The sequence below is a fragment of the Geotrypetes seraphini genome, chromosome 5 (genome assembly GCF_902459505.1).
Source record: "Geotrypetes seraphini chromosome 5, aGeoSer1.1, whole genome shotgun sequence".
Taxonomy (NCBI): Eukaryota; Metazoa; Chordata; class Amphibia; order Gymnophiona; family Dermophiidae; genus Geotrypetes; species Geotrypetes seraphini.
The window spans coordinates 199,344,069-199,370,063 of NC_047088.1; the positions used below are offsets into that span (position 1 = coordinate 199,344,069).

Sequence of the window (25,995 nt, forward strand, 5' to 3'; positions counted from 1 at the left end):
GATAATCAGTTTGGTTTTAACCTAGCAGTTAGCAACCTATTATATGCATGTTTTCAAAATCACAGCAGTTAGTGTTTTAACATATATCCAAATACCTGAATCTACCCAGCTTTCGAGTAGCTTATACAACTCTACCTTTGTCATCTTTAACACCTCAACATCAGGGCAATTTGTGTTAAACGTCACATCTTTTATGTATGCAATTGCAATATCATCCCCATCCATCTCCATGTACATTTTCCACTTGCAGTCCTGCATTAAAACAAAGTTACAGTATTTCAGAACAGAAAAGCTTTAAACACAAAGATTAAATTAATTCCTAGCCACAGATCTTATAGAAAAGTTGGATGTAGTTCTTAAATACGATATACTGTACATAACTGAAATTAAGACCACACAATTCTCTCCATAAGATTCCTATTAATTTGCATCTAAGAGGCACATGTTAATTAAAAATAATAATGATAGATTTTTAAGCTCTGAGCTAACCCAGTGAAGTACCACAGATTTGTTCTGTGCAGCAATGCAAATAATTTGCCTGGTCTTTTTGCATTTTTGAGATATTTCTTGTTGCATTTGGTGGATCCATGTGCTCTTTTTCTTGGAGCCCTATGTATTGGGAGGGGGGGAAGAATTCTATAAATGGCATTCAAAAATGGGTGTTGAAAAAAAATCTGCGCTAAGCACTATTCTATGTTTCTTTATATAAATTGGCAAAAATTACACCTGCTTAGAAGTAGTTGTAAATGTTTGCCTGTAATGTACACATGTAGATCCTAACACCGGTCGTGCTCCACCTAAATTCTACTCCAAAACATGTCTATATGCAGGTTGCACAAAATGCATCTTCTTGTCACCACACCTACTTTTACACAAGTAACACTTGGAATAATTTTGTAAAGGCCCTTAAATGTGCAAAAAAGTGTATAAAATTATCTCTGTAATAATGTTCTTCAAGTCTGAGCAAAATCTGAAGGGGGTGATCTCAAGCTGGAAGGAATGTGGCCATGTGAGTACCAGGCAAATATAGCATTTCGTGTCTGTGCCTGATTACTAAATAAGGGAATAAATCCCTTATATGGCAAACTGACTCTGCCCAGTGCATCCCAGGATACACCACCATTAATGAAAGATGGTGGCACTAGAGTCAAGAATGAATGGGCATCACTCTTGCCTATTTCAGGTCTGGGAGGGGGCCTGGAAAAGGAGTCAGCGGTTTGGGGTGCCACTAGACACCAGGGAATGTTTTTGAAGTCAAGGTGGGTTGGGAGCTAAGAGTGCCACTAGGGCACTGTAGTCAAAGGAAGGGAAAAGCGTGCCACTGGACATCAGGGCTCTTTTTAAGTAGGGGAGGGAGGGGTTTAGTTATGTCAGATAGGGTGGGGGATGCTGCTAGACACCAGGGAAGTGTTTAATTTAAGTAGGGAAAAGCAGGGTCTGGTCAGTTGGGGTCAAGTGGAGGACCAGTGCAGATTGTTGGTGACTTTTTGTTTGTTTGTTTTTAATTAAATGTCACCCTTCCAGTCAATTCCTGATCCAGTCATCACTCAGACACCAACAGGAAGGGCGACATTTCACAACAAGCTGCAGATTACTAATTGGTATGTTCATCGCTTATAGCATATCGCTGTATTTTTGGGTCAGCAATTTTGCAGTAGAACCAGCTCATTGAGATGGCTCTACTGCATGTCGTTCAGTGCTGGCCCATGCAACTTCTCAAATACATTCTCTTTTTTGTTTGGGGGGGGGATAAACCTGAGTTGTATGGGAAATGCTCTGCAATAGTAGAACCAAGCTGATCGATTCCATGGTTTTATAAAAGTCTACAGTGGGCCTTTGTTAACAGAAGGTTAGAGCTTTTATAAGGTACAGGAGAAAGATTCTGCTTTTGGGGACATTGTTGATTTTGATCAAGAGTGCAAAGACCATCTGATAGCCTGAGACAACCTTTGAATTTTATATCATTCTGAACCTACTGGATACCAGTCACATCATACCTGATTGAGTTGTGGACTTGAAATGAACGCTAGAACTGTGGAAGGGATGTAGGATCTCTTTATTATTTTTGTTCTTCACCATAAATATTTTGGCTAAAAACCTGGATGAGACTGTGCAGCATCTTTCAATTCAAAGAAGAGCTATCATATAAATTATTATTCAAAGTGGAGGTTATGAAAGGCACCACTACCGAAAAGAAGTGCAGATGGCTTGATTTGGTAGCCAGTACTGTGATACAAGCATTTCTGATAGTGTAGTGTTGCAATACCACAAATATGAGGTCATTATTGCAGAAAGGCAGACAAGGTTAAGGGGTTTCTTAGCAATGTGGAAGCCAATGGATGCATGTATCTAGAACATGGAGTTGCATGAATCAGCAGTCACCAATTTTGAAAAAAAATGTATTGCAGCCTAGTAAGCCCTTCTGTTTTGGGTCGGGTTTTCTTTTGTTTCCTTCTCACCAAGCTTCAAGAAAAATGATAATTTTGATTTTCTTTTCTTTTTTTTCTTGATTTGGAAGCAATATACATAAAAGAAGGCTTTGTTTAAGGAAAAAGGAATTTAAGTACAATCTGAAAAACAGGTATAAAGTTTTAACAAGAAACAAAAAATTCCAAAAGAGTCCACATTTAGAGAGGATCAAGAATCTAAATAACTGAGAAAGAAGAGACCAAGAGCATAATTGAAAAAGGAATAAGCAAGGAAAGCCTATCTATCCCATAATGGCACAGTAAGGTTCATACAATGAACTTTTTAGAAATGTTTTCCCCATCCTCTTTTCTTTCCCATTTGCTCTGTAAAACTGTCCTGGAAAATCTGGATTTGCTGTCCCAGAAACTAAAGTGAACTTGAAAAGTGTTTGTAAGTGGATGTAGCCTAAAATACTGCAGCATGACATCACATCTCAAACTCTGTGCAAAAAAACCCAAATAATTTTGAATATATTATTCTTATATTTTAACCTTGAAACTTAGTGCAATGAGTTCTGCTGCTCTTTTTATGATACATTTTTCATAAATAATTACTACCAGTTCAAAAGTACAAGTTGCAGCAGAAGTGTCCACATACTAAAAAAAGATAACTATTGTAAAAGAAAATATAGTTTGTTAATCCTAGTACTAAGAAGAAAGCAAAACAATACAGAAAAAGGGCAATATACAGTGAAAAAAAGATACAGTTTAGCCACTAGAGTAATAATTGGTAATATCCACTCTGTCTAGGGCACGTCTAGCATAAGCATGTGAAAGTGCATTTCTTTTTTTTTTTTACTTGCACCTGCTCTTTGGAATAAATTATCTATTCCAATACGGGCTGAAATTTTTTTTGTTACAGTATTTGGAACTCCAGATCAATAGGAATGGGCAAGTTTATAGTGATGTGCCTGTAATGTCAAATTTGAATATTTTGTGTTAGGTTTATTTTACTTTGTTTTGGTTTATCATGATTATTTTAATTGGCTACCCCCCCCCCCCCTTTTATGAAGCCGCGATAGGCTTTTTTTTTATCACCGGCCGCAGCAATAAAAGCTCTGATGCTCATAGAATTTCTATGAGCATTGGAGCTAATACCGCTGCGGCCGTCGATAAAAACGTCTAACTTCATATAAGGGGACCTAATTTTTATGGATGATATGTGAGCATGTATTAGTATATTTTCTGTCACAGTTTTGGAGTTCTTTTCTGTCTTTGACAGTTAAAGCTACAGCCTCAGCATCTTGAGGTTGTGGATTCAAACCCACACTGCTCTTTGTGACCCTGGGCAAGTCACTTTATCCCCCCATTGCCCCAGGTATATTAGATAGATTGTGAGCCCGTCAGGACAGACAGGAAAAAATGCTTATGTACCTGAATAAATTCATGTAAAACCATTCTGAGCTCCCCTGGGAGAACGATATAGAAAGCTGAATAAATAAGTCACCTTGGCCTACTTTAAGCCTGGCAGAATAAATTTTAATGAATGATAAACAATTACTTATATATGTACATGTATATATGCACGTAGAAATATCTATGTTTGTATGTACAAATCTATAATTTATAGATAGATATAAATAAGCCAGCTGAGAAATAAAAGCCTCAACTATATCCACCTCCTGACTGTAACTCAGCTACGTGTTATATGGTCTCAGAATTTGTATCAGCCACCCTCTACAACTTCTATTAAAGTACTGCTGATAAAGCAGCAAGAGACCATGCACTTAGAAAAGATCAACAAGAGAGTAGGCCACTCAAGTTTTCAAATCTGAAATACCAACATAATTCATTTAAATAGAAAAGAGTAGATCCAGCAGTGAAAGGGAGAATACTTTGTGCTAATAAGTGGGAATCCTAGGTTTCATTCCTAGCTCTAATCCAGCTGTGTGGTTTTAGGAAATTCTGCTGATATACTTGGCTTTAAGGGAGAGGGAGGTGTTATGGTGACACCTGCTGGTCTTTCACACAGTAATTCTGAAACATCTTATGAGACCTTCTTGTCCTTCTAAAGGTCACATGAGACCTCTCTGGAGCTTGAAATGGGAACAGATAGGGGCACAGATGGAAAAGCAAGACAACTCGCAATCATTCCTTAACTTCAGGTCTTAGGTTTTCTGTTTTTATTCCTCTTTCCCTTCAGAAGAAGATAAACAAGAGTAACATGAATACATAATTAAAAGCTTAGGCCTGGAGGCTCAACGACAAACAGTATTCCAGCCTGGTGAGAGATCTCATTCTTGAAGGAGGTTTATGTTGAAGATATGCTTCAAAATACACCAATTGCAATAAACTTTTTAAGATTTGAAAGCGACAACATTTGAAGATCTTAGAGAACCACACAATGGATGATGTAAAATGAAGCGCAGAATGTAAGAAAACTGTGAAGAAATGCTGGACCCGCTGGTACTAATAGCAATGTGTCCCAGCCCCTCAAAAGCTCCTGTCCGTTTCTAGATATTGCAGTATCTATCTCAGCTGCTAAAACCCCCTGTTTTAAAAGCATTACAGCTGAAGATCTAGAGGTGGCACCTGGGTTATTTATCATGATGTAAAAACCCTGCTGCATTTTATTAAGTTGGCTTGAAAAGGAACAAAATACAAGTACAGCTAATTTGCTTCTCTCTTTTTTAAAAAAAATATATATACACAGTGTCACGACCCTCCACAGCTTTTTCCCATGAGATATTTTTAACCAAAAAGAAATCCACAAGAAACTCTCACAAAAAAAAAAAAAAAATTCCATTAATAACCTCTTTCAGCATGTGCAGGTTGCAAGGGTCTGGAACTAAGAATGTTTTAATCTCTTCAGCAAAACAATGTCTCATAATGATGTACAGGACTATTGCTGTAGTGATGAAGAATCATACATAATTCAGCACCTTTCGCTTGGCACCACTGTGATATCCTCATTAGCTGTGGCTCACAGTGGCTGTCAGATGGTGTCCATGCGAATGCAGGCATTATATTGTCTTTGAGATGTGCAGCTGCTTCCATGACACTGCCAGTATATAAAAACATGACGCCACTTTGTTTTATTTGGTGCTAAACCTTCCAGTTTGTAAAAACAAGGCTGACACAGAGCCTGACATGAGGCAGTGAAAATAATTAGCTCTCATTTTCTCAGCCTCCTATTTCCTTCTCCCCGCTGTGTTCTCTTTGCACTAAACCACCACATGTCAGTCGAAATGGGAGGCAATTAGTGGGCTCATTTCAGTCCCCACAACTGTGCTGAAAAGAAAGTATTTATGATGGCACAATGAACAGCTGAAAGATTAAATAACATTTGCCTTTTGAAAAGAAAATGACTTCTAGCTAAATGGGCAATTTTTGATTATTCTCAAACAAGCTTAGAGTAGTTGGTTTTTAAAATACAAGAAAGAAAAATGAGTCATTTTTAGGTGAAAGAATCAAATAAAACTTGACACAGTAAATGCAAATGACTGATGTTTTATTGCAAAATATGTAAATGTGTTATACCCTTAACAGTAGCTGGTGTCTAAGGTCAGGGCAGATTGTTACTAACTAGACACCAGAGCAGACAAGGTTACTGGATTACATATATTTTTTTAGTTGTGTGTGAAGTTACAAAAAAAAAAAAAAAGGGGGGGGGTAGATTTACGGTGTTCTTAAATGCTACAGTGAAATGAGGCACACAGTTAATGAGACAAAGCACACATTATGTAAAATAGATAAGCTGAAACGTCTTCAGATGCTTGCGGCCTGCTTTAGGCATTAGAAGGGAACGTCTATAGTAGGGTATCTAGTTAGGCACCTACAGAACATATGGTAGGAGCTTATTCTAGAAGGGAAAGTAGGTGCCTAGCGTAACCAGATATACTGTATACACATGAATGCAAGCACTTACACCAGCCTTAGATCTAGTGTGTTAATGCTTAAGTGCTGCAAAATAAAATCATTAATTCTGAGCTCTGCCCATGTCTACATCCCCCTTACAAACATACACCTTTTACTAATGGGCTGCATGACACTTAGGGCCCCATTGTATAAATGGCACCTAACCATGCCTAACTTGTAATTTTCCCTCACTTTCTTTCCTATCAAGATATTGTAGTTCTTCCTCCGCTGCTTATACTTTATTATTTATTTAATTACTTATATTCCGCATAGATTACAAATTATTCAGGTACTCAGGCATTTTTCCCTATCTGTCCTGGCGGGCTCACACTTGGGGCACTGGGGGAATTAAGTGATTTGCCAAGGGTCACAAGGCGCAGTGCCAGATTTGAACCCACAACCCCAGGGTGCTGGGGCTGTAGCTTTAACCACTGCACCACACAGTATCTTTTGTCTATTATTATAATGTTTGAATTCCTCTTTCTTATGTAACTTTTGTTTCTCCCCATTTTAGTTTTACTGTTTTATATGAAAACTTTAATAAACTTGAAACCTGTAGGCACCAGACGCTGCTTGTAGAATCCCGCTTAGCAGCACCTAAGCTTTTCCTTCCTTTCCCCAACCAACATCTCTCTCTGTCTCTCCATGAGTCCAACTTTTTCTTCCTCTCTCCCTGCCTCCTTTCTATCTCCCTTCCCTTTCTTTCTGTCTGTCTTTCTCTCTCCCTCCCTGTCCCTGCCGCGATTTCTCCCTGCTTCCCCGACACCAGGCCAGGTTCGTACAAGAACCGGGCCCACAAGTCTTCTCCCCCAACTTCAAATCTGACATCGGAGAGGAAGTTCCAGGCCAGCGATTGGGGAGAAGGCTGTGGGCCTGGCGTTGGGGAAGCAGGGAGAACAGAATGTAAAGGCAACGTGAGTCTATCGTGGAGCCCAGGATGGGCTTTGCAATAGACTTGCGTTGCCTTTGCGATCTACTGGTCGATTACGATTGACCTTTTGGGCACCCCTGCATTAGACTAATGAGACCATGGTAGAGGTTGGAGCAATACACCGCACATAGTAATGAGTCTCTTGTGGTCAACTGCAGTCTGCTATAACCTGGCCGTTAGGATCTCAAGGCAGGTATGTGATGATTTGAGAACATAGTTTTTACTGCTTTCCGAAAAGGTAGCAGGCTATCTATAGCTTGGATGTCCAGGGATAGCTGGTTCCACAGTTTTACCACGTGGTTTCCAGTTGTAACTGGTGTGCCAGTGGGCTGCATAGTTGGCATTCCAGCTGGGATCTGCGTGGTCTGATCAGGTAGTAGATGGGGAGCTTTTCTACCATGTAGTGGGGGGGGGGGGTCATGCCATGGAAGCATTTAAAGGCGATAGTCAGTTGCTTGAAAATGGTCCACTTCCTTACAGGTAGCCAGTGTACTTCACTCAGTGCTGGGGTAATGGGATTGAAAGGACAGAGGTTTTTTAGTAGTCTAACCGTGGCATTCTGGACTCTTTGTAGTCGATGTTGTTCCTTTGTAGGAAGGCCGGTATACAAGCCATTACAGTAGTTCAGGTGAGACAGCACAAAGGCATATAGCAGTTGAATGAAGTCTGTGTTGGAGAAGTATCGCCAAAGATGTTTCAGCTGATGTAGATAAAAGAAGGATGAGGACACCACCTTGGAGATCTAGGATGATAATGTCAAGCTTTTGAAGATTAAGGGAATCAAATAATTATGCTGAGATAGGGAAAAGAATAGAAGAGCTGCAAATAGTTCAGAAAACTCCGGTGCAAGATTGTGTGAACCTTGGAAATAAGACATACCTTGGAAATAAGACAACTTGAGAACACTCTAAGAAGAAATAATTTGAGACTTTTCAATTTTCCTATTATCTCACATTTGTATCTAGAGACCTACTTAAGAAATATATGGGTGAAATTCTACAGCTACCTGTGGAAGCAATATCTCCAGTGGTTACATTATTTAATGTACCTTATAAGAAAAGATAGATTGAAGGTCAAGTGGGTGGGAAGGAGGTAGCATTTATAACACTCTGTGTCTGGGACTCCCCCTCAGTGCATTGAGTCTTGGTGGGGGACAGATAACCAAATAGCCTGGTAAGTTTGCGCTCCCTATTCTTGTTTCTTTGAGCCAAGTTAGGCAAATCTCCCTGTAGTCTCCCCCCCTCAGTATCACTGCCATCTAGTGACCCCTAGGAAATATCCAGAACTCTGTCCTGCATCAGTGGGATTTCCTATGCGGTAACAATCTCAATATAGCTGATATTTTAGAGACTTCTTTGGATATAGTAGAACAGTGACATTTATTTTGCCTTATAACTGGTTCAAAATGCTGTGGATAGGGTTTTATTGAACAAAACACATTAAGAGAGAATTTCACCTATACAGTGATACCTTGGAATCTGAACTTAATCCGTTCCAGAACCCCGTTCGAGTTCCAAGACAGTTTTTCCCATTGAAAATAATAGAAACTGGATTAATCCATTCCTGGGTCCCACAAACTCAAATTTTAACAGGAAATACACTGGATTTTAAGGTAAAATATTACCAAATATTCCAAAGCAGCATTCAGATTCTGGGGCACAAACACACACATACAATGTGCAGGGCGTTCAGATTCCAAACTAGAGTTCGGATTCCAAGACAAAATTTATTACAAAAAAAATTTGGATTCCAAGTCGTTTGAGTTCTGGGGCGTTTGGATTCTGAGGTACCACTGTATTGGCAAAATTACACTGGCTATGAATTTTATCAAGGATAAAATTTAAAATTCTGTTGATTACCTTTAATGCACTGAAGAATGACTACCCTAAACATTTAAATAGGAAACTGAAAAACCACGTCCCTGAACATCCACGAGATCTGGCCAAGAACATCTTTTGGAGATTCCTGCACTTAAAGAAGTAAAAGAGAAACGGTGAAGTCAAGGATGTTCTCTGTAATAGCCCCTGTTTGGTAGAATAGTTTACCAATGGAACTTTCTCTGGAAAATTATGTTAACAAACATGGCTCTTTATGTCTTAATTTAAAAAGGAATTGTGAGTTGTTGGACGTTGGCTTAAACTGTGGGGAAGGTTTGGTAAAAAAATTTTTTTAATTAGTTATTTTTGTGTTGTTAGCAAAGGATGAGAGTATAGAATGAGTAAGAAAAGAAAAAAAACCCTTAGAAATAATCTTTCTATAGCAGTACCAGACAAATGCAGTGCTGGACACATTATATGCAGGTATTTTGTGACCCTAGTGGGCGTATTACCATCTATGAATATTTTGTACCTGGGGCAATGGAGGGTTAAGTGACTTATCCAGAGTCACAAGGAGCCACAGTGGGAATTGAACCCAGTCCCCCGTCCACTGCACTAACCATTAGGCTACTCCTCCACAGCCAAGCAAAGGGAAGAGGAAAAATAATGAAATGAAAGAGAAATCAAAATAAAAGAGTAGAAGAAAAATATGGAACAAAAAAAAAAGTAGAAATTCACCGCACTAAGTGTATAGTCCTCGATGGAGACTGCCGCCAACTTTGGGCTATGAACTTTTCAGCGGCCCCTCATACAAGTACTCTGCATTTTATACCATTTGACTCTGCCTTATCAAGTACTTTGGAATGCCTAGCACGATTGCATTGCAGGAGTCAAAGCTTGAGAATACCAGGTTTATTATTACATTGCACATTGCTTGATGAGTGAGATAGGGTTTAAGTCCTCTAACCCAATAGAGTTTGCCATAAGTATTTTTCATGATGTGTTTGATCTGTAACATCTTGTCTAGGTTTGGGTTCAGCCATACTCCTAGGTTCTCACCTCTTCCGTGGATGATTTTATTTTATTGCTGTTCAGAGTTACTTGGTATCTTGGGTTATTTCTGTCCCATTTGTTAATCAGAAGTAGTTCTGTTTTATCTTTGTTAGATACTAGTCCATTTGTTTGGAACCATCCAAAGATTTTTCTCTAGGAATGTCTTTGAACCACTGTTTAGTTTTCACGTCCTGTTTCTTCAGTGAGATTATCAGTTGGTTGTCGTCAACATAGATATAGCATTCCCATCCCAGTTTTCTGATGAGGTAGAAGAAAATATCTTTTTTCTTAAAGGACCTACGGCAACAAGAGGGCATCCGTTGAAAATCAGGGGTGGGAGGTTTCACAGCGACACCAGGAAGTATTTCTTCACCGAAAGAGTCATTGATCATTGGAATGATCTTCCACTGCAGGTACTTGAGGCCAGCAGCGTGCTAGATTTTAAGAAAAAATGGGATAAGCATGTGGGATCACTTCAAGGAAGAAATTAGGGGGGTGGGTCATTAGAGTGGGCAGACTTGTTGGGCCGTGGCCCTTTTCTGCCGTCATTTTCTATGTTTCTAATTTCCCCAGCGGATGAAGGAAGATGTTGAACAGCATGGGTGACATAGTGGATCCCTGTGGTACCCCTATGTCTGTTTCTTTCCAGTTGCTTGTGCTCCCCTGCTATTCTACCCTCGTTAGTCTTTTGGATAGAAAGGACTCTATTCATGTCGTGACCTTCCTTTGAGGCCCAATTCTAGGCATCTTGATTTTAGTAGTGTGTGTTGGTCTAGGTTGAAGGCTGCTGAGAGGTCCAAGAACCCCAGCGGTCAAAAGACTAATGTAAAAAATATGTTAATGTACTGTAACATCATTATACACAGTATACACAGTCAAAGACTAATGTAAAAGATATGTAAATACATTGTACCAACATTACAGAAGCCCTGTATGGAAAACCATCACAGAAACACTCTTATGTATTATACACCATTACAGAAGCTCATGTAAACCACTCTAAATTGACTCCCCAGTTATTAGTAGCAGTATAGAAGCTTTCAATAAACAATATTTATATCCTTTTGCTCCAGTCTCATGAGAAGATTGGTTCTCTTAAGAGGGGTGTCTGTGCTCGGAATGCCAAGCCACCATTATTGAAAGCCAATTAAATCACTGCAGGTTGTAAACCTTGGTATGCCCAGTTTTTGCCAATTAAGAGTGCAGATTCCACACATAAGGGAAAGAGATTGGGACATGTATACCACCTTTTTGTAGTTATACAACCACACTCAAAGCAGTTTACATACAGGTACTTCACTCATTTTCCATATCTGTCCCAGTGGGCTCACAATCTATCTAATATACCTGAGGCAGTGGAGGATTAAGTGACTTGCCCAGGGTCACAGGGAGCAGCACAGGGTTTGAACCCACAACCTCAGGGTGCTAAGGCTATAGCTCTAACCATTATACCACACTCTATGATTGGGGCTTTAATTTGGGCTTGTCTTATAGAATTGCTCTTCAAAGATTTAGGTGTTTTAAATTGATTTTAATTTTAGATTTTGGCTTTCTGGTGGGTGTTTCAGTCATCTAAGGTTCATATTCATTGTGTTATTTAAAAGGATAGTAGTTTTGATTCTTGCAGTAACCTAGTTGCTCCAGTGCCAGTGTAAGAGTGTCTTATATATTGTTTCTTTTTTTTTTTTTTTAATAACATAACATAAAAACTCACTTCTATATCGCAAATAGCATTAAGTTCTATGTGGTTCACAGAGATTAGCAATTCAAATGAATAAACATCCAATGTCTAACTTCCAAAAGATTCTATAAAAAGATGCGTCTTTAAAGCACATCAAAATTGTTGATACGAATTTGAAAGTATAAATATGTGAGTTAGATCCCTAATCCATGAGGCTGCCTGGAAGGACAGCAATCGCTCCTGGAATTTCTTATATTTGCAGAAGGAAAAGAGAATAGTGAATGAGATTTTCTAGAATGTTTAGAATTTGTAATGATGAAAGACTCCATAAGATACTCTGGGATTAGACCTGTTAATGCCTTAAAACAAATACAGCCAAAATTAAATTTAATCTGTGCTTCAACCGGAAGCCAATGCAATCGATGATAGAAATTGGTGACATGATCATACTTCTTTAAATCAAAAATCAGTCTAACTGCTGCATTCTGAATTATGCAGATTTTAATATATGTTTTAATTGGAACCTTTCTATAATGTGAAGACAGAGTAAGATATAAATCTCTTAAATAAATGAATGAATAAAACGGACTTTAAATCAAAAGGTACCTACTCAGTGGGCCTTGATGAGGTACTGGCAGGTATGTCCTCTGCCAGGACAAATTCTGCTGTACACTCAAAAATCCTCAAAATACCAGCAAACCCCCAGTCAACAACAAGTGGTGCAAGCAAAAAAGGTATGAAGCAGTTCTTAAAAATGCCCAGCTGCACCAAGCAAGATCTCAAGACTTGTATCTCACCATCATCATCATGATGTCAGCAAGAATGATAGAAAGAGAACAAATACAAAAAGATGGAGGAAATTTTTTTTCACTCAGAGAATAGTTAAGCTCTGGAATGCGTTGCCAGAGGATGTGGTTAGAGCGGATAGTGTAGCTGGTTTTAAGAAAGGTTTGGACAAGTTCCTGGAGGAAAAGTCCATAGTCTGATTTTGAGAAAGACACGGGGGAAGCCACTGCCTGCCCTGTAACGGTAACATGGAATATTGCTACACCTTGGTTTTGACTAGGATTGGCCACCGTAAGAATGGACTACTGGGCTTGATGGACCATTGGTCTGACCCAGTAAGGCTATTCTTATGTTCTTATGTCCAAATGAGTACAACATGGGCTATGATCAAATAAGAAAACCCTAATCCAGTGTCAAAAGATCCCAATATTTTTGGTAGGGATATTACCTTTGAGCTAGTTCCTGGCTTTAAGTGATATCCAAAGACAAGGTCAAGATTCACCAATTTTTCTTCATTTCCTTTGTTTTCCTCTTCAGAGTTCTGAAGTGAAATAAAACAGACAAACAAACTTCTCAGTCAGTTCCAGGTTTCTGATTCACCCAAACAATAAAGTCTATTCCATTCATCTGATTAGTCGCATGGGGGTAATTCTATGACCTGGAGGATGTCTATGTGGCATCTATACTATAAAGAAAAGCAAACACCAACTTTCCTTTATAGAGTACTAGCATAACAAGTCACATTTGTGTCTATAAGTGTCATCACTTATACCAGTGTCTCGCAATCTTATAATTGAAATTTAAAATTGCAAAACCATTCCCTCTATGTGGGCTGTTGACTATGCAGCTTCAGTAGGCAATACCACAATTCTTGGTTTTACAGGCTATATCTCCTGTGCTACAACCTATGGCTAGCGATTTAGGACTTTTGTGGCCTGCCTCTGAGTACATTTCCATTTGGTTCAATCCAGACATCAAAATTCAAGGACTGACTATTAATTGGACTGAATGTCAACGGAAGGGGATTTGGTTTGTCAATCAATTATATCAGGGTAATAACTTTAAAATGTTTGAGGATCTGAGTGCTGATACACAATTTTTTAAATGGTTGCAGTTAAAACATTCTTTGGCAAAGTCATGTTACAAAGATCTGATAAGTACCAGGGATGTGAGCTTATAGAATTTTTGTGTAGGTCTCATTAGGCTATCAAAAAGAGCCTCTTCAATTTATCGAAAAGTTAAATTTAAGAGATTAAATGCATGTATTACTCTGCAGCAGCTGTGGGAACCTGATTTCCAAATGGAAATCAATGATGTTATATGGACAGTTTTTTGGAGAAAGATATGTTAACCTACTCTGTCACCAAGGTACAGAGATCTCTGATTACAGATCAAATATAATTACTAAACTTTAATTGGAATTTCATACGCTCAGAGATGTGTATTCTTGCCAAGGACCGAAGTCCCTATAGCCAGACCCACCACCCAATCATTGATTGTGAGTGAAAGTGCTAATAAAATATTGCAAAATAGTGGAGTTCTCAATCTTTAAACAGCTAATTAAAGCAAAAAGAGGTTATACTTAGCTCTCAGGATTTTTAAGCAACATTAGCACAATTTTTATTCTATGTTGCTCACCAAGCATATTACAGACCTTACAGAGTCTCCAGTCTGTCAATGTTTGGATCTAATTTATGCTGGACTTGTAAATCTTAGGTACATTTTATCATATATTGTTTGGATGCCATGCTGTTAAAATGTTTTGGGGTGAAGTCTGGCAATGAGTGCAAGAAATCTTTGGATTCTGAATAGAGCTGTATAGCTGTGTTCTGCTATCTTATCGCATTTAGTTAAAAAATATAAGGCCAAATTATTTGATGTTCTTATGGGTCAGCATGTTTTATCAGAATGGAAAAATAGTCCAGTTCATTCTTTTCCTGCATGGTGGATGGGAGTCTGTCTGATGCATAAATATGAAGAAGTAGCTGTTGTTAGGTGATGTTCAGTTTGATATTTTAAGAGGGTTTGGGCTCTTTTAGATGACTATTGTAGAATACATGCTAATTGACTTGTCTTTCTGGTTTGTTTTCCCAATTAGTCTACATTTACAATTTTGTTGGAGGGGGGGGGGAGTAAGGCTTAAATATCATTAGATTAATTGTTGTGTTGAATTATTGTATTTTATGAAATTCAATAAAGACATTTAAACTAAAAAAATAAAATTACTTGCCATTAGTTTTTAAGGACCAATCACATCAAAGAATGATGCTTGTTTAGGAAGTGGTATCCTTACACACACAGACATTTATAACAGATTCTTGCGTACACAATCAGGGCAGGATTAATTCTTTGAGGGCCCCTAGGCACACAAGTACACTGGGCTCCCTAGCCCTGCCCCACCCCCATTCACCTGTTTTCTTAGTTACTTCTTTATTTCCACTTGTATTTTTTTTATTTTAAAATTCTAAACAAACAACAAAGATTACCTTACCAGTGCCAGTGTAGTTTTAGTTCTTTGGAAGCCTCAAACATCTCTGAACAAATCCCCCCTTCCTTCCCTTCCCACCTACTTGCCCAGGACTTTAACTCTGAACCCTTTCCATACATATATAAAAGTGTTCAAATGCACTGTAAAGCATTAATACCATCCGAAACATAAGTCTATATTAATAACCAAGTTTGCAACTCCTCTCAACTGCCTCACTCTATGTCGTCCAACTGTAACCCATATGTATGTATAAACAACCAAATCTGTAACTCCTCTAGTACGTTCCACTCCATGTATGTTAATTTGCAACAAAACAACAAAGCAAGCAAACAAACAAACCCCTAGAGATCTTGAGCTGCTTTATCACAGGGAAGGGAGGTGCACTGTAGCCAACACGAGGTAGAAACAGAACAGGAAAAAAAAAGGGCGAAAACTTTGCACCAATCCAAGCCATACACATCTATGATGTGGATTGCAAAACTCCTAGCCCATTGAGGGAGAGCTGACCCGCAAAGTTTGCGATCCCCGCTCAGGGAAAACCTGGTGCCAGCAAACCCAAGCAGGAGCACTCCGATGCAGAGTAAACATCGGTGTTGTGATCGCTACACTAAAGAGTGAGTAAAAAGAAGAACAGAGAGCTCAGGGTACAAACACAATGTCCCCGTCTAATACCCCATCTGCAGCCAGCATTGCCCCAGACAGGAAGTGCCTGCCTGCAGCTCCCGCCTTACCCGGATCCCGTGACACGATCCCCGGGCAGAGGCTCGCTTACCTGCAGCTTGTCTCGATCTCCAGGATGTAACCAGCCAAAGGCACCACCGCGGGATTCACTTTATAATCTAGTCCTCCCCAGAGCAGCCCGCAGAACTGCGCCCTGTGCTACTTCCAGCAGCAGCCGCCTCCATCTCCTGCCCCACGCGGCAGCCACCGTCACTGCCCCCTTCTCACTGCTGCCGCCAATTGTATTACTTATTATTTTTAATTAGCAGCACAGGGAAAAAGCAAAACCCCAGCACAGTGGCATACCTAGCATATGTAACACCAGGGGCTCATCATTTTTTGACACCCCCCTCCCCATCTGTATGAAAAACATGATTTTTAGTAACAATCCACACGTCCCACAAGAGTGTACCTAGGAAAAGGCAGCATCTTACATACTGCAGTGAGCAATACATCAGTAAACCCATTGTAAAACTAAACAAGCCAGACTATTACAGGTCAATCCTGCACAGTCAATCCTAACAGAAAACCATGTCTTTCGAACACACAGAACACAGAAAACACCTTCACCTAGTATGGAATATGTACTCACAAACTAACCCCTCCCCCTTTTACAAAACTGTAGTGTGGTTTTTAGCCACAGTATTAAAAACTCAGGCACTCATAAAATTCTGAGTGTTGGAGCTGTTACCACCACGGCCGGTGATAAAAAACACTCTATGGTTTTGTAAAAGGGGGGGATAAAATAGAAATACATAGACAAAGGTTAAACTGAACCAAGAAGTTGGACTCTGCATACAATGCAACATCACAGAAACAGTGACGCATGTCTCCTAAAGCAAAAAATAAATAAATAGAATTTTTTTTTTCTACCTTTGTCTTCTCTGGTTTCTCCTTTCCTCATCTTCTTGTCACTCTCTTCCTTTCATCCACTGTCTGCCCATTCTATATGGCATCTTCTCTGCTTCTATGCCACTTCCAGAAACTGTATACCCCCCCCCTTCCATCTCTCCCTTCACCCCCATTGGTCTAGCATCCATCTTCTTCCCTTCCTTCCTCCAATGGTCTGGCATATCTCTCCTCTCCTTCCCTTCCCTCTCCCACACCCCCATGGTCTGGCATTTCACTCTCTCCTCTCCCTTCCCCCCACTTCCATCAGCATCTGTCCCCTTTCTTTCTCTCCAACCCATTTCCATCCAGTATCCTTCCCCTTATGTCTCTATCCCCTTTCTCTGAACACCAATTCCATCATCATCTGTCCCCTTTATCTCCCTCCACCACCCGTCCATACCACCCTGCCCCCTTTCTTTCCCTCCACTATCCTTCCATGCTCCTTTCTCTCTCCCTCCAAACCAATGCTATGCAAGGTCCCGCAATGATTGCAGCTGCCGGCTCTGCTCTGGAAGAAGTAAATGATGACAGAGGGGGTGGACCGGCAGACGTGGGGAATTACTGCAAAGTCCTGCGATGACTGCAGCTGCTGGTCCATCCCCCTCCGATGTTACTTACTTCTTTCGAGCAGAGCCAGCAGACACAGTCATCACGGGACCTGTGCTGAACATATGCTGCAGCCTACCTCAGCTCTTTACAGTAGCAGGAAAGGAGAAGAATCATTGCCTCAAGCTGGGAATGCCTCTTCAACACTGATCTTTGGGCTCCCAGTCAGACATGGAGATTGATTGTACTTCCACCCCCAAGGACCGACAGTTATAATTAGAGAAGTAGGGGGAGGGGGCAAAAAATGCAACAGTCACTCTGTGAGATACCGCTGAGCCTCCAAAGAGTGCCTAACAGCCTGTTCTCAAAGCCTTGCAAATAAGTAAGTGAGAAATAAATTTGGGGATGGCCCCGAGCTCCAGAAAATACTTGTGTAGGCTGGCTAACATGTACCACCATGGATTGGCCTGTTAGCTGCAGTCCGGAGTCTGCGTCTTCTCTTTGTGTGCAGAGCTGAAACTAAGGTGAAAGCTCTGAGCATGGAAAGCACGGAATAAGAGAAAAAAAATAGAAACACAACTTCTAGCTCATGGGTTGAAGGGAAAAACTGCAGGTGGAAGAAGCTCCCTGTGAAGTAGAAGAGAGTCAGAGAAAAAATCCAGAGTAAATTCCTTCTGCAGATAGCTCTTGGACATTGGGAGAGAACCAGCTTGTCTAGAATGATTTACTTATTGCACTGGAAATAGAAATTCTCTTTTACGAGTATATTCAGGGTTCTGTTACCAGATATCCTCTTAAAAAAAAAGAGGACAAGCACCCCCACCCAGTTCTTCCCTGGTCCCTCCCTATTCTCGCCATGTTCCGCCCCTGCACGGATATTGTGTCTCCTTCCCTGAGCTCCGGGACGCTTCTAGAGGGCCTCTGCATATGCGTGGATGTCAACGCGATGACATCACGCTCATACATGTGATGCCATCATGTGAATATTATTCACACATGCGCAGAGACCCTCCAGGTGCTGCTCCGAGCTCAGTGCATTCCAAAACCTTGACAAATTGCTGACAAATATCTTTCTACTTGGGGCCATGACACCAACAATGCTTCACAACATTCATTCCTACCAGAAAACTTGGCCATGCAGAACACAGATAAACCCTATAGGGTTCATAATAATAAAAAAAAAAAGTCTAAAAAGTGTCCTAAATGGCTACTTGGACGATCAAAAAGCCTGATCGTCCAAGTACCCATAACCAAAGCTGGTTTTTAGACGTATCTAAAACCAGCTTAGGCCTTTCCCCTGCCTCTAAATGCACAGAGAGAAAAGATGCGTGTTTAGAGGAGGGGAAAGGGCGGTGGGCGGGAGGTGGGCCGACCTACACCTAGGCGTGCAATAGGTATAACCAAAACCTTAGGCAGGTTGCCTAGTCGGCACTTATACCTTTTTGACTTAGACGAAGTCAAACCAGGTCTAAGTGCCGAAAAAGGGGCCGCTGAACTGATGGCCGCTAGCGTGATCAGTTCAGTGGCCCGGCAACCTACCCACCCAACCACTGCAACCATCACGGCAGGAGAGATGGCTCATCTCCCCTACCGCAATGCCATCACTCCTATACCTGAACTGCCGCGACACACGGCAGTTCGGGTAGAGGAGTGATGGCATCGCGGTAGGGGAGATGAGCCATCTCTCCTGCCGTGATACATCACCCCCCCCCAAACACACACACAACATCAGGGCAAGAGGGAGCCCAAGCCCTCCTGCACCAGGCACCCGCGGCACCTTCCAACGACATTGGGGCAAGAGGGAGCCCAAGCCCTCTTGCCCCGCGGCAGCCGCGGCACCCCCGACGACATCGGGGCAAGAGGGAGCCCAAGCTCTCTTGCCCCGGCGATCGTGCTCCTCCTCCGCCGAGTACAATCGGGCCAGGAATGAGCCCAAGCCCTCCTGGCCCCGGCGACCCCCCCCGACTCGATATGGCCAGGAAGGAGCCCAAGCCCTCCTGGCCCCGGCGACCCCCTACCCCCCACTCCCCACTACAATACGGGCAGGAGGGATCCCAGGCCCTCCTGCCCTCGACACAACCTCCTTCCCCCCAATGACCGCCCCCCCCGAGCCCCAGATTGGCCCCCCACTGACCCGCGACCCCCCCCCCCCCGGCCGACCCCACGATCCCCCCACCCCACCTTCCCCGTACCTTCAACGTTGGCCGGATAGACGGGTTGGGCCCTATTCTGATTGGCCCAGGCGCCTCAGGCCCCACCTGTGGATGGGGTTTCTGCTGCCTAGGCCAATCCATCCCCATTCTGGACCCGGCTGGCCTGCCGGATGGGCGGGCTTGGCATCCGTCTGTCCGGCCAACGTTGAAGGTACGGGGAAAGGGGGGTGGGGGTGGGGGTTTGCGGGTTGGCGGTGGGGGCCGATCGGGAGTTCGGGGGGGTGGTCGCTGGGGGGAGGGGGGTTGTGTCTGTCTTTCTTTCTGTCTGTCTCTCTCCCTGCCCACTGACTGTCTTTCTGCCTGTCTCTCTCCGTGGCCCCTTGTCTGTCTTTCTTTCTATCTGTCTCTCTCCCTAGACCACTTTGTCTGTCTGTCTTTCTTTCTGTCTGTCTCTCTCCCTGCCCATTATCTTTCTGTGTGTCTATCTTTTGTTCTCGTGCGCTGAGACGCTTCAGCTCCAGCCCCCTTCTCCCACCTACCCTTAAATAACTCTTTTGCCTGCTTCTGTTATTTTTGTGCTCTCCTTGGTCCTGTTAGACGGAGTGATGGCAGGAGGTGGGAGTCATCGCCGCGGTAGCAGCCTCTGTGCGTCCATGCTTAAGGTGCCTCCGAATGCGCAATAGAAGGAGCCAGTGTTGCCGAGGGAGGGCAATTGGGAAACCGCTGCTGGCTCCTTCTACTGTGCATGTATGGCACGGATCATGGACGCAGGGATCACGAAGATTGAAGTGCATGCGCGCTAAAGGTTTTATTATAGCAGATATAAGCTTAGTTAATCAGGATGTATAAAGCAAGTTCAATTGATTGTTTTTTGGTGCGGTTTTTGGAGTGAATGTGGTACTACATCCATCTTTAGCATTAACTTTTAACATTCAACTTTCTTCCTCAAATCTTTCTACTTTTCCATGTCTTCACTTCCCATCTATCTCCTCCCTCTTTCTGCCCTTCCCCACCATCCATATCTGCCATCTCGTTCCTCTTTCTTCTCCCCTATTCTCATCTAGCCATAAACAACATTTCTTCCATCTCTCTTCCCTTCCCCACCCCTTCCATCCCTGTGCACTACATTCTCCCTCTTTCTCCATTTCCCCTCCATCCCTGTGCACCATCTCCACCCTCTCTTTCCCTCTCCTATGGCTTCCCCCTTCCCTGTCTTCCCCCTTCCCCCTCCTATGGTCTGGGATCTTTATCCTCTCCTTCCCATAGTCTGATATCTCTCTCTCATCCTTCCCATTCCCTCCTCCTCCCTTTGTGGTCTGGCATCTATGTCTTTCCCTTCCCCTCCCTCTGCCTTAGTCTGGAATCTTTCCCTCCTCCTTCTTTTCTCTGGTCTGGCATCTTTCTCTTCTTCCCCCCTTTCCCCGTCCAGTGGTCTGTTATCACCCCTCCTGTGGTCTGTCATCTCTATCTGCCCATTCACTTCCCTTTCTTCCCCTGGAGGTCTGGCATCTTTTCTTCCCTTTCCTCCCCATCCCTGGGCTACAGCATGTTTCTTACCCTCCTTATGCTATCCCACCCTCGTAGGATCCGGTGCATGCTCACCCAATGCTGCTGTAGCTCTTTGGCCACTGGCAGCGTCAGTGAAGTAAACAAGCTGCCTTTGGTAACCCAGAATCTTTCTCTCTGCTATTGATTCCCGCCTATGCGGGTACAGGAAGCAACAGCAGAGAGAAAGCTTCTGGGTTGCAAAGGCCTGGGCAGTTATAGCAGCGTTGGGTGAGCAAGCACTGGATCCCATGGGGGTGGGGGGGGGGAGGACTCCGGATAGGTGTGAGAGCTGCTGTAGGGTTATTAGATATTCTGTCTTTCTTTACACAGTTCTCAGGCTGATAAAACTCTGAATCTTTAAAAAAAGCCAATAGTAACTCTCTGCTCTTGGCAATGGAAGAAGTCCACACAGTGTGCATGATAGCCTCCCTGTTGTCGTGACAGCAGAGGCAAAGTAGCTCCCTGCACCTTGAAACCTCTGAAAGATTTAGTGAACAGAGGAATCCCCCCTCCTCACATAAAATTTCCCCATCCTAAGGCCTGAAATTCCTTCCTGTCTTCTCCTTTCTCAGGTTCCAGCCTCCTCTGTTTAGGGTTGTCAGATTTCCTCTATGAAAAAAAGAGGACACCTTGTCCTGCCCCGTTCTACCTCCAGCTTTGCCTCCCAACCTGCTCCCACATGAATCGCCCCAAGCTTGGGACCATGTCTGCGCATGTGCGGATGTAGAAATGATGACATCACGCACATGTATGCATGTGTATGACATCATCGTACTGACATCCGCGCATGCGCAGATGCCCTCCAGAAGTGGCTCTGAGGTCAGGAACTTTAAAAACCCAGACAAACTGTTTTCCTGGATGTATGGTAACCCTACCTCTTTCCCTTTCTCACTCCAACTGCAGTTCTATCTCCCTCTAAATCCCACATCTCTCACTCATACCCTGAATCCCCACCCTGGCCCTCATGGTGTAGCATCTTTCTCCCTCTCTTCACTGGCTATGAATATCTTCCTCCCTTCCCAAAGCCTTTCTGGTCTGGGTCACACTTTCTTCTTCTCTCTACCATCCCCCCACCCCCTTGTGGGTCCAGCATCTACATCCCCTCATCCCACCCCACCCCACCCAGCCAACCACTTCTCTCATTTGCACCCTGATTCCGTTCCTTACTGCCCGTGGTCTGTCTTCCTCTCTCCATGCACAAACATCTCTTCCTCCCTTCCCACCAACCTTTTCTGGTCTGAGTCACTCTCTTCCTCTCTCTACCATTTCCCCACACCCTCTTGTAGGTCCAGCATCCAGATCCTCTCACCCTATCTCACCACCTCTCTCACTCATATTTCTTCTTCCCTTTCCACTCTCCTTTCTGGTCTGAGTCACTTTCTTCCCACTCCCATTTACATTCCCCTCCCCTCCCCTTCAACCTGCAGGTTCAGCATCCATGTCCTTTCCTCTCACCCCCCTCCACTTTTGTTCCACCATCCATGTCCCCTCCTCCCCCCAATTGCAGTCCACCATCCTTGTCCCCTTCCCCTTCCCCATGGCATCTCCCTACCGTTCTGCTCCTGACCCAACAACCCCCCTCCCTTCCCCATGTGGGTCTGGCCTCCGATCAAATCTCCCTGTCCGTGTGAAGCCAGCTTCTCTTATCAATGGGCCCTCCCAAAGAAGCAGTGGTGGCCAACTTAGAGGCAGCGCTGTAAACAGATTGCTTATGACTAGCCTCATCAGGGCCTTTCCTCTGCAGCTTCTTCCCTACTCTATTGAATTCATACTTTGTGTGATCATTGTGGGGACATTTTTTCGGTTCCTTTGGTGGTGTAACTATACAAGAAACATGCTGGCCAGTGGTAGGAGAACACCTTTTTGTTTTGGGGATCAAGCTCTGCCCCAGCTTCCACTCTGATTTAATTAGTCAATTTTATGTACATAATATATAATATGAGTAACTGTTCTTCTCTTCCTTCTTCCACCCCTAGCCCCCTCCACCCATCCCCAACATCATACCTATCTCCAAGCACTAGCCCCCTTCTCTCACCTTCCCCCTTGTCAGCCAGTTTGATATGCCTTCTCCCACCCCCCACCCCTTAGTTTCTGTCTATTTGTATGTCCCTGGTCCCCACATTGGGTCCCCTTCTGTCACTCCACTATCTGCCATCATCATCCCCTTTTGCATCAATAGCCTTGCATCAGCCCTCATTCTCCTTCTCCCAGCTCTAGCCTCTCTATCAGACCCATCTCCAAGCCTAACTCTGATCTCCCTATCTGCTCCCTTATTAGCCATGACCCAAGCCTTCTTTTTTCACAATCCCAGCATCAGCTCCCCTCCCCTAAATGTTTGGCACCTCTAAATCTGCCTCAAAAATAGGGAATTCCAGCTGCTCTATCTTCTGATGATTCTGAGGGAATTAGTCACTGATTTTAACAGCCACACAGTGCCAGAAGCCATAGGACAGACAGAGCAGCTGAAGCAAATAAACAAGTTCCTGGTCAGGAAGGAGAAGGGAACGGCATGAAAACTTTGGTTGGGCCAGAGCCCATGTGGCCCTCTCCCCCCCCACCATTTCAACACCTATGGTGTTGGCACAGACATGTAGAAGTTGAAAAACAGCCACTTACATGTGCAACTGTGAATACCTCCATGTGGAAAGGGTGTCAGGTCAAAAGCGCGCCGGGACAAAGGCGCGCCCAGACAATTGAGCGCAGCGCGGAGGTGCGCGCCACTCAAAATTACTGTTTTTAGGGCTCCAACGGGGGTGTGTGTGGGGGGAACACCCCCACTTTACTTAATAGACATCGCGCCGCGTTGTGGGGGGTTTGGGGGGTTGTAACCCCCCACATTTTACTGAAAACATCACTTTTTCCCTGTTTTAAGGGAAAAAGTTAAGTTTACAGTAAAATGTGAAGGGTTACAACCCCCCAAACCCCCCATAATGCCGGCGTGATGTCTATTAAGTAAAGTGGGGGGGTTCCCCAACAAAACCCCCCATCAGAGCCCCTAAAAACAGTAATTTTGAGTGGCGCGCACCTCTGCGCTGCGCTCAATTGTCCGGGCGCGCCTTTGTCTTTCGCGCCGTTGTCTATGAACCTGTGGAAAGTGCCAGATTCATGTATATGTCAGCAAAAATACCTGCACTCCAGCATGTACCGTGTTTCCCTGAAAATAAGACCTATCACGAAAATACGGTAAGCCCTAGCATGATTTTTAAAGGTGCTCCTAATATAAGCCCTACCCCAAAAATAAGCCCTTGTTAACATCGACCCCCGTAGCCCCTCTCAAGTGGCCCCTACACTTCCCGACTCTATCCCTGATACTAGTGTTGCCCAATATGACTCGTCAAACTCGTCAGACTTATCAATTCAGCGACCCCCCCACCCCAGTGATGCAGCAGAGGGAAGGTCCCAGCGGGGAAGGCCGCAAAGCAGTCCATTCAGAGCGCTACCGCCGCTGCTGTTTTTGGAGGCCTCAGAGCAGAGGTATGTCAGGTCTCACAGTGGGATTCTGCTGCACAGTGGGATAGGAGTGAGGGATAGAAAGATGCTGCACAAGGGGATGGGTGAGAAAGGAGGAAAGATGCTACACATGAGGGAGGGGGAGAAAGAAAAAAGGAAGAACTGGGGTTGAAGAGAGGAAGGAAGATGGTTGTTGTACATGAAAAAAATAAGACATCCCCGAAAATAAGCCTTAGTGCGTTTTTGGACCCAAAACTAATAAATGACACTGTCTTATTTTCAGGGAAACACGGTATCTTAGAAAAGGCTCTATACCAGCAGATCTCTTTCTAAAGTACCACTGGAAATGAGTACATCCTGACCTGGACATCTCACTCATGCACGTATGTAGCTGCACAACATACTGTGGTATCTATAAGCAAAAGAAATATGACATGTAAACACATTACTTACCTTAGTCAGTGGTGGAAAGTGAAACAGAGTCAAGTAATCGTGAGTTAACATTTCTATTGCAGTCTGCAAAAAAATCAGAAAGTTGTAAATATACCAGATCTAATGGGAGAAGGAAGGCAAAGATTGTTTAACAGTATTTGAACCCTACATCCATGGTTCTCAAACCTGTCCTAGAGGACCACCAGCCACTTGGGTTTTCAAGATCTCCCTAATGAATATACACGAGACAGATTTGCACATAATGGAGGTGGGAGGCATGCAAATCTGTCTCATGTATACTCATTAGGGATATTCTGAAAATCCAGCTGACTGGTGGCTCCCTAAGATAGGTTTGAGAACCACTGCCCTACATTTGGAAAGAATATTTAACAAAATATATCATCACTAGTATCTCCAAAATCTTGATCTCAAAACTGAGTGACAAATGTCGATCTCATAAGTACTTAATAATAATAATAATAATTTTATTTCTTATATACCGCCAAAGCCATAGTAGTTCGAGGTGGTTTACAACGAAGAAGGGCTGGACAATATGTAACCTATCCTTAAAAACTGGAGAGATCCCGGAGGATTGGAAAATTGCAAATGTCACGCCCATCTTCAAGAAGGGTTCAAGGGGGGACCCGGGAAACTACAGGCCGGTGAGCTTGACCTCGGTCCCGGGAAAGATGATGGAAGCACTGATTAAGGACAGTATCTGCGAACACATAGAAAACAATGGACAGCTAAAGTCGAGCCAACACGGCTTCTGCAAGGGTAGGTCATGCCTCACAAACTTATTGTACTTCTTTGAGGGGGTAAACAGACAGGTGGATAAAGGGGAATCCATTGACATCATTTACCTTGACTTTCAAAAAGCCTTCGACAAGGTACCGCACGAAAGACTGCTTAAAAAGCTGTGGAAACACGGGGTGCAAGGGGAGGTCCACCGATGGATCAAAAACTGGCTGGCAGACAGGAAACATAGGGTTGGATTAAAGGGCCATTACTCAGACTGGCATTGGGTCACGAGCGGAGTTCCGCAGGGATCGGTGCTGGGACTGCTCCTGTTCAATATATTTATAAATGACCTGGAGGCGGGAACAAATTGCGAAGTTATTAAATTTGCGGATGACACCAAACTCTACCGCAGGGTTGAAACCATGGAAGACT

General features: G+C 43.2%; 1 protein-coding gene across 4 annotated transcripts in view; it reads right to left on the reverse strand.

Moving 5' to 3' along the window:
• Positions 1-25,995, reverse strand: part of MAP3K20 (mitogen-activated protein kinase kinase kinase 20) — a 252,134-nt gene that overhangs the window by 38,342 nt on the left and 187,797 nt on the right. For 3 of the 4 annotated variants that reach the window (XM_033945057.1, XM_033945056.1, XM_033945058.1), the window contains exons 14-16: positions 24,844-24,906; positions 13,043-13,135; positions 136-252 (exon numbers count right to left, since the gene is read on the reverse strand). In XM_033945057.1, coding sequence (XP_033800948.1) covers positions 136-252; positions 13,043-13,135; positions 24,844-24,906 — 273 coding nt within the window. Of the gene's footprint in view, positions 1-95; positions 253-13,042; positions 13,136-24,843; positions 24,907-25,995 lie in introns of all 4 variants that reach the window. The other variant, XM_033945059.1, reaches the window with a different exon arrangement.